Genomic DNA, 13912 nt, shown 5'->3' with positions numbered 1-13912 from the left:
AATGATTGGTCTTTAAACTAGTGAACTTGATTGAAATAACACATATCAAATGATTTTATCCATGTAAATAATTAATTTAGTTGATATTTTAGCCTTATCACCGTCTTTTAAGAAACATCCCAATAATCAAAGCTCAAGACATCTTTGTTTGAGCTTCACAATAGGTTCCGTTTCGATTTTTCTTCTCTCTACAGATCACTCGATCGAAACAAATTGTAAAGAGTCCTGTTTCGGCAATCATGACCAACCAAATAAAGATGACCATTGGTTTAAAAGATGCAAAATCTGCTACGGTAAACAAAAAAGGGCATCTTGTCTTTTGGGTACACATCGGTGTGGCCAACATTACAGCTGAATGCAGCGACACTGGATAATGCTCTATACTTCTCTTCATTTATTTTACAAACTGCAATCCAGAAGTGTGCTTAGAAGAGAGTCAATTTCCTTTTTCTTCTTCTCTTCAAATTACTCAATCCAAACGAAGTGTAAAACTTCTATATATGTAATCATAACCATCTATGCAAAAGACAACCATGAAATGGGCAAAAAATGGAAATGGGTGTTTTCTTTTCTTTTGGGTACATCTGTGTAGCCAACTTTCCAAATGAGGGCAGTGACATTGGGTAATGCTCTAGAGTTCTTATCTATGCAGAGAGAGGCTTTCCCAGTCCAGTGAAGGGAAGTGTGCATATGCCAATTGTGCAAATTTTCAGTCATCTCTTATATCACTTATCAATTCCACCTTCAACCAATTCAGAAGCATTGCCCCCAACTCAAGCAGAAGAGTAAACCGAAAAGGTCACAGTCCAGTTGCTGCCCTCACCAAGAAAGTTAAACTGCCATATATTGCTGGCTATGTATTTCAAATTTATCACAGGTTTAGGGGCTAATTTACCACAAAAATAGGGAAGGAACTATACAACCCCACAGGAAGGCGGCTTAAGGTGCTTCCATTTATAGTGGTGTACAACTTGAAATGGGGCAAAATTTCCCTGGGGCCTTCATTTTTTAAAAATGACCTTCAGCCCTTGGTTCAAGTTTATGAGCTCTCTCTTTACCGGCTCAGAAAGCTTACCTAAATAACATGGGTGCTCACCATTGCCTCTTACCCTTTTTCTTTCTCTTGCTGCTGCTGCCACTATTGCTTCCACCACTCTTGGGGCGATTTTCAGCTTTGGCATGTGGGCTCCTGGTAGATGTACTGCCACCAGACGTCTCAAACATGCCTGCCTGCATTGCATTCTGTAACCACTCAAAGAGCTCCTCCTCTGTCATGCTCTCTTCAGCATAGGTGGGCACCCCACCTCCTCGGTGACCAGAACTGGTTCCCTTTCCATTATTATGCTTGGAGGTTATACTGGTATTCACATGGAAACTTGGCTTATGAGTGTTGGCTGGACATCTCATTCCCTGCAACAATAATCCAGCATCAGTAAAATTCATCCAGTATGTACAGTATTTATAAACTGCACTTCCCAAAATCCATTCAAACACATCAACTACATCCTTCCACATAAGCATATCTGATGTTTCAATTGCAGTTGCATTATTTTTTAAATTCAGACATGGTGAGGGTGCCAGGACATTTCACTGAACTTGAGTCAGACAGAGGGCTTATACATAGACTGGTACTGAAATTTAGACCCGTCACAAGGGAATGAGTCAGTAATGTAATGTAGCACATAGAAGATCATGTAGTAAAATCACATGGTGAAAGCCCAAAATGAATTTGATTTAAACAAGTGAGAAAAATAAGCATGTACAAGTGACAATCAGGGCAATATATTCATTTCAAATCCAGGTGGAATACAATGAACCCTGTTATATTTTCATGTGAAAACAACAATGCCCAATTATAACATTTTTTTATATTAAAAAATACTTTCTCATTTTGCTTAAGGTTGCTTTGGACATTGACTAATTACCAACTGTCGTCTAACGGGTGTATGCACTTGCTTTCAGATTCACTCCCTGTTATGACAGCACCCAATGCTCATCCAAAGGAACAAGCTTTCCCTTAATTTAGATGACATAATTATTTGCTCGATGTCAGTACAATAACTATGGTTGGTGTTCTGAATTTTGATTGCCTAGCTGGATGATGTAAAGCAGACTGATGATGGCAGGTATCTAGAGAGAGATATTTCTTTGAAAAATCAGGAAAAAAAAGGCTCTACCTGACAGATATACCACTCAGTTGCATCATATATTTTGCTTTCAGCACAAACATATGCAGAGGGAACATCCACCTGCGCAAATACATCATAATTATAAATTTGCATATTCACAATCCAATATTAACTGAATCATAACATGATTATAATGAACTGGTTAGTTTCCATTATGAGGATAAACCAAAGGAGCAGCATTATAAATCTTAGAAATAGTTATTCAGCCAAATGCACAATTTTAGTGAATACCTTTTGTAATAATCCAAAAAAGAAGGGTTGGGAAGACTGTTCGACCCACCCATCTCCATCTTTAGCTTGGTGAAAATCTTTGCAATCCTTCAAAAGGGAAATTCCCAGAGGGAGAACAGAAGCACAAGGCACAGAAATCACTTTCTTGAGGGAAAAGGAGCACCATGCATATCAAAAGCTGGACCAAGTCTTACATTATCATAAGATGCTTAGAGCCACCTTTCATGAACGCATGATGCTAGTACACCATGCATATAGAAAAGGGAAACGACAAACCTGGCACCATCTTGCTCGTGATTTTGATTTATTAATGTGAACCCAGATATGAAAGTTGCCACATTTTTTGCATGTTATTCGCCTCGACTCCCCGAGCAGGTCCTCACTGTCACCCCCAGTGTGTGTGAATCCAGAGCCAAAGAAACCATGTCCAACATTCTGGGAAATCAAGTACATTTGAAAGCCAAGTACAAATCATCAGCAAACAGAATTTGTACATCTTTAGTACACATGCAAAGATGATAGAGAAAACTAAAGCTATGCTCATTCGTGGGTTTGTGCATCTGAGTGTGTGTGTGTGTGAGAGAGAGAGAGAGAGAGAGAGAGAGATTCTCCAGCCTGGATGGAAACCTTATGTACTTTGGTTTTTTAGGCAATTTATTAGGCCCTTTTGTACACAAGAATTAGTACGTATTTTCGTCAGTAACAATCCAGGAAATTGATGCTTCCCAAAAAACGAATTTCTTATAATTTCATCAAAACATACTAATGATATAGCCATAGCCTATGGGACTGGCACAACTTGACTGGGTTTTCAACTTTTAAGCCAATTGACCAGCCATTGGGATGCGTCAGAGGGGAGATGTTCTTTGAACAGGAAAAACAAGTTACATAGATCAGGCCTTGACCAAGCACCAGCCTGGTTACTGATAGAAGGCATTAAATTATGAAATAAAGTAATATTGTTATAGATCATCATACCAAATTGGAGACAACAATACAGCCCCTTGACAAATCAATGAATGTCTACCGCTAAACTCCATATGACAGTAACATGTTTCATTTTCCATGCAGCCTAAAGAGTTGCAAAACAAATCCAAGATGCATAAACTCTGCATCAACTTTACTAACAACAAAGGACCATGGGAAGGTCCCATGAATTGAAGGAAAGAGTCTGGACTCTGGATTGAGTACGCTCATCATGAAGTTGCTGGAAATCCACAAACAGACAATATCAGTTCAGTGAGTTCTAGGCAAATTGCTTCTTTTATTTTATTAATTTTTTAAAAATTCGAAAGGCATTTGCAAGGGATATCAAACTTGGCTGTATCACAAGGCTTCTTACCATTGGGCTTAACAGTCACTTTCAGATTATTGTTAGCTTTAGATTATACCTACTTATTTGGATAATACGCATACAAATGCGCACACGCACTATAATATGCTACAATGCCATACAAAATATTAATATGCCACATATAAACAAAACACGTTAAATATGTTAATGCTCCAAAGATGCTCTGGACCATATCACATTTTCAAAGTGACCGCTCCCACTCCTGCTATAGGTACCTTAAGTTTAGGGGTGGTAAAATGGGTCGAAACCCGACAGGTCACCCATGACCCGCCCATTTAAATCGGATTTGGGTTTAAAACATGCTGACCCATTTATAAACGGATCACCCCGAACCCGACCGTTTATTAAACTGGTTAGTTGGGTTCAGGTCGGGTACCCGCCGGGTGACCTGTTTAACTTATTATATATATACAAAATAATGAACCCTAGCCTGCTATGATATGATATGCTTAAAAAATAATAATAAACCAATTTTATGTAATGAAAGCCAGTGTGGACTCTGGAGAAGCGTCCCAAAGAAGCAATCCACCCCATCCACAAATTCAAAAAGCCTTCCAGCTTTTCCCTACCCTACACGCCTCTCTCTCTCTCTCTCTCTCTCTTATTCATTCATTTCCATTTTCAGATTTACCATGCCCAAGGAATTTGAGCAACAACGACCCATCGTTGAAGGCGAGCGGCAGCGATTTGCACCGCACAGAGATTGGCCGTGGCTAGGATGATGATGCGTGGTCGAATTTTGTTTTGTTTCTTTTTTGATTCCTTGTTTTCTTTTGTAAGAAGAAAAATTAAAATCAGGATGGCAAAGAAATGGGACATAGCTGGATCAGCCGTCACAGGCACGCAGCAAGCAGATCTCATTCTCACAATCTCACCTACGCAGGCACGCAGCCGTCACCCGTCACCTTCGTCCCCTTGCAGTCTCGCCCTCACAGGCTCGCAGCCTCACCCTCACAGCTTTGCAGGCTCGCCGACAACCCACGTCACTCTCCACAGCTCCACGTGGCCACGCCCCATGCAGCCATGCCAGATCTGAGATGAGATCTCCTGAATGGCTAAATCCTGACTGGGCCGACTCTCAATTCCCCTGCCGCAGGGCTGAGGGCACCCAGTCATATTATTATTTCTTATTTTATCATAATTTTGTATTATATTTTTTAACCATTCACTTGTTTGAACTCAAAGTCTTCTCATTAAATGTTTAAAAAATTTTAAAATAAATAAATTATATTTTTAATGAGTGACCCGTTTATGACTAGTTCATTAAACGGACGGATTTGAGTTTACCTATTAGTCACCCATTAAACAAAGGGTCAACCCAAACCCGAACCCATTTAACCTTGACCCGTGTATGCCCCGCCTGAACCCGGTCCATTAACCTGTTTTTCCACCCCTACTTAAGTTTTAGATAGAAACCAATAGGTCAAATTTTCCTCACAGTAGATACAACAATAATAGCAAAGCCTTGTCCAAACCAAAATATACATCAGATAAGCCCACCCAAAAAGAATTTAAGATGTACCAACTCTAGAAAGTAATAATTATAGGAAGCAAAACACCAACCCAGCAAAAGTAATTTTACAAAACTGAAAACATGACTAGATTAATCCAACTCAGCTACATGATCAATTCAACACAATTGAACATCAAGTCATCAATGTGACAGATGAACTAGGAAACAATGAGCAGTGTGGTGCCATATGGCTGCTACACTATCAACCTTCAAATATCCACTGCATCAAATTACACATTAATTATAAAGAAATTTGCTAATTTTATTTTAAATTCTGCAAGTGGAATGGGTTTGAACCATGCAGAATTTTAAAGAGACACACAAGTGAATCAAATGCAGTGAACAAGAAAAGAAAGGGAACAAGATAAGTAAGGGGGCAAGATTATAACTCAGACCTTTTGAGAAGCAGTTTGAAACCGGCGGAAACAGTTCAGCAGCTCCTCCCTTCTTAACTCATCATCATATGCTTTCCGTTTAAAAGAATCAAGTAAAACCTGGAGTATCAAGACCATGCATCATCATCAGAAACTAAAAGCAAACAGTGTATAAACTTTTATGCCCAGGAAAACAAGTGGAAACCAGAAGAAGTACCTCATATGCATTTTGAAGTTTCTTAAACGCTTCTGCAGCCTTTTCATTACCCATATTTTTATCAGGATGCACCAGCATCGCCTGAAAAACCAAATAAAAAAGCTGAATTTCATCCCACATTTCTTTTTGAAAATTTATTAGAAAAAAAAATGGCCACAATAAAGGTAAAAGCAACATATATCTAAAAGAAAACCAATTTCCAATTCCTAGCAGCAACAAGTTATACAAATGGATTTCATTGAAGCACAATTAATTTGACCCTACAGATTACGGACATTTAGCCAATAAACCCTTCTTAAATCCCTAGAAAATACATATTGGAAAGAATTAGGGGAAATGCAATAATAACAATCTAGCAAATAAAAAATGGGACAAACCTTTTTCTTATATTCCCGCTTGAGTAAAGAGACATCAACATCTACAAATCGAGGCAAACCCAATGCCGAGTAGTGATCAGTACAATTCAACAACCGAATAACTTCATCTTCAGATGTTATCTCCGAATCAGCCCCACTGGTTGAAGGCACTCCTGGACTACGATCTTGTGAGTGCCCAGGACCAGCTTCTGAGGAAGCATGCACTTGCTCATTATAGAACCCTGCTTGGTCTCGCATTCCAGCCTTTTGTTCAGGGGCCCTATTAGGTCTTCTATGCTCACTTATGTTGTTCTTTAGGAAATATATCAGCACGTCACTTGAGACAAAAGATAAATTCAAACCCAAAAGCAAACCAATCCATCCTACATACGTCCAAGCACAATACACAGAATACACAGTGGTGACTAATAATGCAAGGCGTTCATGGTTCAGCGCAAATGCCAACCCTGCATTTTAAAGAATCCTGAACCTCAGCAATCTTAAACTGGAAGACATACATGTATAAGAAAATGATGCAAATTGCAGTCAGATAAAGGTCAAAGAATCACCTCCAATGAATGTGACCAGCATTGTTGTTAAAAAGCTTCCATAAAACCATAGCAAGATAGTCCCCGAAATAGCAACGATGAAAATTGCAAGAGTGAGCCCAATGAAAACCCCAATCAGAGCAGCTATGACCTGAATAATCACAAAAAATATGAGAACATAAAAACACATGAGACCCAACTGCTACACTGGGAAATTGGCAACAAAGAGAGATGCTACATATATTGGCAATAACGTTAATACAAACTTGAAAGATACAAGAATATGTTTATCTTATTGCACAACAAGGGTATAATAAGTGAGTGGTAGTACTAACGGACAGATTAATTTTGCATGCACGGACCATCCATATGATGTATGTGCACATCATAATCATTAGGTGATCCAATTTGAATCCTTTTTATAACAATCTTTTCACACACTTTGGCACTGGATTCAGACTAGAAAGATTAGACATACAAATTGAATAAAATAAATAAACAAACTATTCATGCAATTGAACATTGGAGGGAAGGTGCATAGCAGTAAAAGAAAATAAACTATTCTATACATGGTACAAACACAGAATCTAAATAACTGCACTTTTTAAGGTTTAAACCTGCAATTACAGTACCCACCAAAATACTTTACGCTGTCACAAATATTGTAATACCAATAACATACAAACTATATTATCCCATAATACTTTAAGAATAATTTCATACGCCTAATAAGGTTACAGGCGTTACCATAATTATTTCACACCATGATCTGTCAGCAAAAATGAACAAAATATGTAAATACAAATCATGCAAAAAATGCAGTGTGAAAATGACTGGTAAACACACATTCTTACAAAAATCAAATTGCAGTAACAGGGGATTTTCTTTAACAAATAATTTATACTAAGGCAATCTAACTACGACAAATTAAACACCACACACAAAAACACACAAAGAGAGGAGAGAATGAACAGTTAACATGTAAGAACAAAGATATGAAATCCACGCCTTGGCAAGTGGCTATGCACAATTTTCCCATTCTTGACTGGGCATTTCCATATCTAGGCACTCATCAATGTTTCAGATGCATGCCTAAGCTCAATTTTTTCACTGAATGGCCAGCCAGCACATGTTAACTGGTCAGGTTAATGACTTGAACAGTTTGTCAGTACCTATAAACACATGCCCACAAACATATGCATATGTATCTATGTGTATACATTTATATTATCACCTCACCCATAACTTTAACACCAGAGACAATCTCCTGGTTTTATTTGGACTGGTTTTATTTGTACTTGATCCACAGCTATATAAGGAACACCCGCATGGTTGTTTGAACACAAGCTTGGTTCCTTCATTATATTTTTCAAACATGCAAAGAAGTAAAAAGAAAGATATAATGTTCCAATGCATTGTCTATTTTCCAAGGCAAGTAAATATGCAATTCAAAGCAAATGAGAACATAAACTTGTTCCTCCATTCTTTTGTAGATCTAACCCAAGATTATGCTCCACAGGCTTGAACATGGATGCTTGAAAAATCCAAATGAGTGTTAAATTGTCTTTTAGCTTGGCTACCATTGTCCAAGCATTAGGTCTGGCATTCAAAGAGTTTGCCATAGTTGCAAACCAAATAAAACTGCATATTCCCAAGGAACTTCAAAATTTTTTTATGAGCCCCAAGTAACTCCAGAATTCTAATACCTAACCTGGAATATACACCAAATACATACCTAAATGGCGTAAAGTTTGACAAATCCTGCAATAAATGGGAGCCTTCTCTACTGACAGGACCTCCCTTTACCAACCCATTGAACAGTCAAATTCTCAAGCGTGGTTTCTCTGAAAGTCCGTGCCACTTGCAAAGGTACATTTTTCTATAATTTAATATATGTGATTCTCATATTCACTTGAATGTCAAAAATCATAACCCCTGTATACTGTACCCATACAGGAAACAGAACCCGGCACTAGGCTTCTGATTTCTCATTTTCTAAATTGGGAGGAGGCATCTATGGTTGAGAGCCCATGGAAATCAAGGCCCTGTTTGTTATCATTTATGTTTTCTGTTTTGTGTTATCATTTCTGTAGAAAAAACAGGTTATGCTACACAGTTGCTTATGTTGCTCATTTTCTGTTTCTGTGGTCACCTTTCACCTTAAAAAAAAAAACAGAAGACTAATTTTATGGTAGCAATTATTATCTAGAAATGACTTTTCTGCGTTAAGTCGTTTATTCTATACAAAATTTTCAATTAAAACTAAAATAAAATGACAATGTGAATTTAAAGTATAATTAAAATAGAAATATCAATAAATTTTCTTAGAATCTAAAAAAACACTAAAAGTCGTTCTAAAAACATTTTTACTATTTTTCAGTTGTCATGAACAATAAAATGGTTCTTGGTGCACTAAAGCGTGAATTTTTAAAATAAAATAATTATAATTCATTTCTGTCATTATAATACTTCAAAATTTATATTTATTTTCATTATTTTAATCATATTTTTCAGTGTTATTTGATTTAAGGACAAAAATGAACATGAGTTCCATTGGGTTGTTTTAACTTTATTAGTTTTGGCTATATTAACCAAACAAATTGCTAGATTTTAGTTTATGTTTCTTTTTCAGTTTTTGTTTTTTGATTTTCAATTTCATAATTTTTTATAGTGATACCAAATGACCCTTAAATGACTACATTATGTTTCACATAGCATTTGATTTAAGGTACAAATCCATCAGCCAGAATTTAGTCAAATGAAGAACATGGCAACATTGGATTGGCTTGCGGATTTCAATATAAGACAATTCCAACCACTTGGAAGGATGGCTCCCCTTGTTTGGAAATGTGCACCTTGAAAAGATGAAAATTATAAAACACGATGGAATAATCGGTTCCTGTGAAATGCCCCAAAAGCAATATTAATTCATAAACCAGAAAATTTAGGTGCAAGCAAATACTAACCATGAAGAGAATGGGGAAAGTAACAAATCAGAGTGCCACAAGCAAGAGGTATATTTTTCATGAGTACTGAGGACAGAGCCCTGGAGAGGGGATGAGCTGAACCTGTAAGCTTGGGGGAGTAAACGGGCGCTTACCCCTAGGCTGGCCCCATTACTTAATTGTCATATTAGTCTCAAATAAGTATTTTCAAATGTCATACAATCAGATTTAGACCTAATGGATGATGGATCTGACAAGCAAATCTATAAACAGGTAGAATAGACAAACTAAATGCATGTAGCAAGAAGAGGCATAATGCTTACCAAGACCAAAAGAAACTTGGAAATCCCAATCATTGCAATAACTGAGAAAATGCTGCACCATATAACCGAGAAAAAAGATGTAGTCCCCATACGTAAAAAGGAATCAATGCCCCTAAGAGAACAGTCCAACCAAACCATTGATAGAAGAAGTATTATGTTCCCAAAATGCATGAACCATCTTAAAATTATGGGATAAATGTGCTCCATCTTCACTCGAGCATAATCATAAGCTTTCAATATGTTGCTCGACAAAGTAGAGAACAATGGTTTCCGCCTCTCTAACCAATCCCCAGCCGCCTCCAAAATGAACAAGACTGTTGTCCTCAAGTTTCCACTCACCACAGTATCTAGCCATTCACTAGCTGCCTTCAAAGCAGAAAGAGTTGAACTCCTCAAGTTTCTACCCTCCACTGGATCAGAAAAATTCAAGTTTTCCATGCCATTTTCTGTGTGCAATCCATTTACACAGCACCCGAAACTTTTTTTTGCATATTTTTTACCATGACCATTACTAGATAATGTACGATTTTCTTCATCTGTCCCAGAAGCTCCCGTATTGTGTGTGCTTTCAACACAATCATCCAAATTACTCCCATTAGGCAGCATTTCATCTACATCTTCCATTGCACCCACACTGCGCTGTGCATTTTGTGGAAATCTATGGGACTCCTGCTTGCCTTTTTTCACATCTCCAACACATTCAGCCTTATTCACACAGTTAATTGAAGGATTTCTCGAGTGACTACCATTTGAAAGCTCCTCCCCAGAACCATCCTTCACCTCAGCTGCTTTTGTCCTTCCTTTTGTACCTGGCTGTGCACACCCTGAATCCGTAACCCTTTTCTTGTGATTTGATGAATGGTGAGCAACACCATTCTTCGGTTGATTTCCCTTCCGAGCCATGGACTAAGATATCGTCACGTGCAGTCTAAAAGAGAAGTCAAACTAAATCATTTCTAATTCAATTGAGGAAGCCACACCTTGTGAAGTAAACTCCATGCAAAAGAACCAACCTGTAATGATGAACCTGGATTGTTAGACTGTAGGCATGCTTGAATTTCATGTTGACACTTTATTAGCGCTACAATCCCCTAGTGTATATATTATCCCATGTGTCTATTCTCTATGTTCTCTTAATATAGTATAATTTTTTGTTCAACTTTTAAAGAAAAAAAAATTATCAGCCCCAGCATTGTGATTCCAGGGAATCATGATACCCAGAATATATAATTCCCCAGAAATACAGGATTTCTATGTTTGGTAACCATATTATTGATAAATTCCTTGAAATGTGGAATTTCCATGTTTGGTTTATTCCTGATAATATGAAAAAAAAAAAAAAAACCATGCTTTCCCAAAACATCCTCAAGTCGAATGAGTAATGCTGGGAAAGAAGAAATACTTATACATGGTATTTTAGCACAAAATTCAACAAATAAAATAAAATACTAAAAAAACACTCAACTCACTGAAAAGACAATATCACGAACAACAATTAAGTGGATAACGATGAGATAGAGGCAGTCACGAAGAAGAGGAGGAGATGGAGAGACTGTGAGAGATTGGGAATGAAATAATTTACAAATATGTGAAGTATTTTTGAATTTTCAAAATATAAGTGGGATCTTTTGTCGATTTATGCTTTTCTGGCAATCCTCCTAGGCTGGGAATCCATACACGCACCTATTCAAATGGGAATCGGGATGCTGGCACGTGAAGAGCATTGTAGGAATATGTAACATTTCTCAGAATGGTATTCCTGATTATAAAGCGAGAACCGACATATGAATACCCAGGAATCGATGGAGATTCCCAGGAATTGTTGGCTGATACCACAAAATAAATGCCACATCAGGTCCCATTTGGATAAAGGATTTTGTAAGGGAAAATAGAAGGAAAAGAAAATAGGAATTTGGCAGGAAATCAATTTTCTAAGGTATTCTCCCTCTATCTCAAATACAATTAAGAATTAATTTTATTCATGATTGAAAATTAAAAAGAAAATAAAACATTAATGACAAGCAAATTTAAAAATTCTGTTCATTGAGTTTCATTTTTATTTTTTTTCCTTAGTTTTCTAAGCTCCAATAGAGCCTAAAAATGCTGTTCATTGAGTTTCGGTTTTATTTTTTTCCCTCGTTTACTGAGTTTCAATAGAACCTAACTTCCTCAGCGATTGAGCAGATAGCTTGATATTGCCTATTCTAAACATGGCACCAGAAACAGAAAAAGAAAATGAATAGGTAAAGATGGCTAGGAATCCTCATCACATTTATAAATTCTCTCTCTCTTCTTCTTTGATAACTCCTCCATATTTTTCTTTATTTTTTTTTCTAGGTTCAAAACGCAGCCCAATTTTCTTCTAGAAATCAGGAAATGGCTACATAATCATAGCTGGGAAATGCCAAAAAATTACAACGAAATAAAGTTCATCCACTAAGAAAAAAACACTAATTTTCCCATTAATCCAAAACCTTCCACAACGACAAAACTGGAAATCTTTGCGCTCACAAGAAGGAGAAAGATGACAATGCCTTCAAACTCAGAAAAAACTAAAATACACTAATGCGGCAAGAAACCCAAATGCAAAAAAATAATAAAAAATACTGCTGAAGCACAAGCTACTAAAGACGAGAAAAACCCTAGATCAATGACCACGGCAGGCCTCAGCCAACCGCGGAACAATCTAGTCACAAACTCTCCAGCGATTTTCAGAATCACCGGAAGAAGGCGAACCGGAAAATCCCTCATTAGGGATTGAAAAAGAGTCAAAGAAATAGAAAGCATACGAGAAAATACCGTTCTGGTTAATCGCGATCGATGCTGGGATTGAAAAGGATTAATTGGAGGTCGTCTCGGCTGCGATCGATTGCCTGAGAGCTTAGAAGCGGAAAGGAGAGAAGACAACGATGAAGATGAAGATGGATAAACTGGAAATGAGCTGCTGAGAGAGAGACAGAGAGAGCTTGAAGAGGGCCCAGCTTTGACGAACAGTGCTCTTGAGAGAACGGCATCTAGGCCTGAAAAAAACAAATCTTCTATTTTTTATTTTTTATTTTTTTAAAAAAATTATAAGAAATTTAATCTTTCAACTTTTTTAAAAAATATAATTAAAAATTAAAAATTATTTTTTGGAAAGTGACTCTTTATTTTTGTCCTTTATAAAAATATAATATTGGATTTTGAGTTAAATATGAATTTATGATACTATATATATTAATTTTATATAATCAATTTTATATATTTATTATATAAAATAAAAGATATTGGCTTCTCTTAAAATTTGATAAAAAGACAATGAACTTATCAAAAAATCACAGGTCTTCTCTTAAAGCTTTTAAAGGAAGATATGTTCTTTTTAACAAATCTTATAAAAGATTTATGATATTTTAAAACTTATAGAGATCTCTAATATTTATAAAATTTCGAAAAAAGTTTATTTCTTTTTATTAATAGACAAAGTGAGTCTATTTTACGTTAATATATATATAATATAAAGTTTTTTTTTAATTCGCCTAATCCGAGTATATAACAATATAAAATTATTATTAATTATTAGCAAATAGGAATCAAATAATTTAGGGAAAAAAAAATTTAATGTGAGACATTATATATACACATATATAAAGAAAGTTTTTAGATTAAAGATGTATTGACTAATTATTATCATTGGGTCTATTTATTTCATCACTTGGAATGTAGTGCTTTCTCTTCATTAGCTAATAAAGTTAGTTTTACTATTTTAGAGGATATAATATAAATATACTAACACTCTAATTTTGTATTAATAATTTCATTTAATGGCACAGTCTTTTACAAAAAAATAAATAAAACCACTAGACCCGACTATTTCTCTCAAGTA

At 36.2% G+C, this 13912-nt stretch overlaps 1 protein-coding gene across 1 annotated transcript; it reads right to left on the bottom strand.

Moving 5' to 3' along the window:
* Window positions 1-827: 827 nt before the first annotated feature.
* On the bottom strand, window positions 828-13056 carry LOC131151721 (uncharacterized). Its single transcript, XM_058103100.1, has 10 exons — window positions 12850-13056; window positions 10051-11063; window positions 6804-6933; window positions 6256-6701; window positions 5879-5959; window positions 5683-5781; window positions 2697-2855; window positions 2421-2507; window positions 2178-2249; window positions 828-1410 (listed from the first exon to the last, which is right to left on the bottom strand). Exons 2-10 carry the CDS (start codon window positions 10951-10953, stop codon window positions 1093-1095), a joined length of 2295 nt encoding a protein of 764 aa, XP_057959083.1. The 5' UTR covers window positions 10954-11063; window positions 12850-13056; the 3' UTR covers window positions 828-1092.
* Between the last annotated feature and the right edge of the window lie 856 nt (window positions 13057-13912).

Source organism: Malania oleifera, chromosome 3, assembly GCF_029873635.1.
Source record: "Malania oleifera isolate guangnan ecotype guangnan chromosome 3, ASM2987363v1, whole genome shotgun sequence".
NCBI lineage: Eukaryota > Viridiplantae > Streptophyta > Magnoliopsida > Santalales > Ximeniaceae > Malania > Malania oleifera.
Note: the sequence above shows the minus strand (reverse complement) of the source record. Positions and strands in the feature narration are given on the sequence as shown.

Excerpts from the sequence above, each read along its gene's own strand:
- LOC131151721 (XM_058103100.1), bottom strand. The coding sequence starts at position 10,953 with ATGGCTCGGAAGGGAAATCAACCGAAGAATGGTGTTGCTCACCATTCA. Across the intron at positions 6,934-10,050 it reads CCAAGTTTCTTTTGGTCTTG|GTCATAGCTGCTCTGATTGG; the intron begins GTAAGCATTATG and ends GTGATTATTCAG. Across the intron at positions 2,250-2,420 it reads TTTTTGGATTATTACAAAAG|GTGGATGTTCCCTCTGCATA; the intron begins GTATTCACTAAA and ends GTATTTGCGCAG.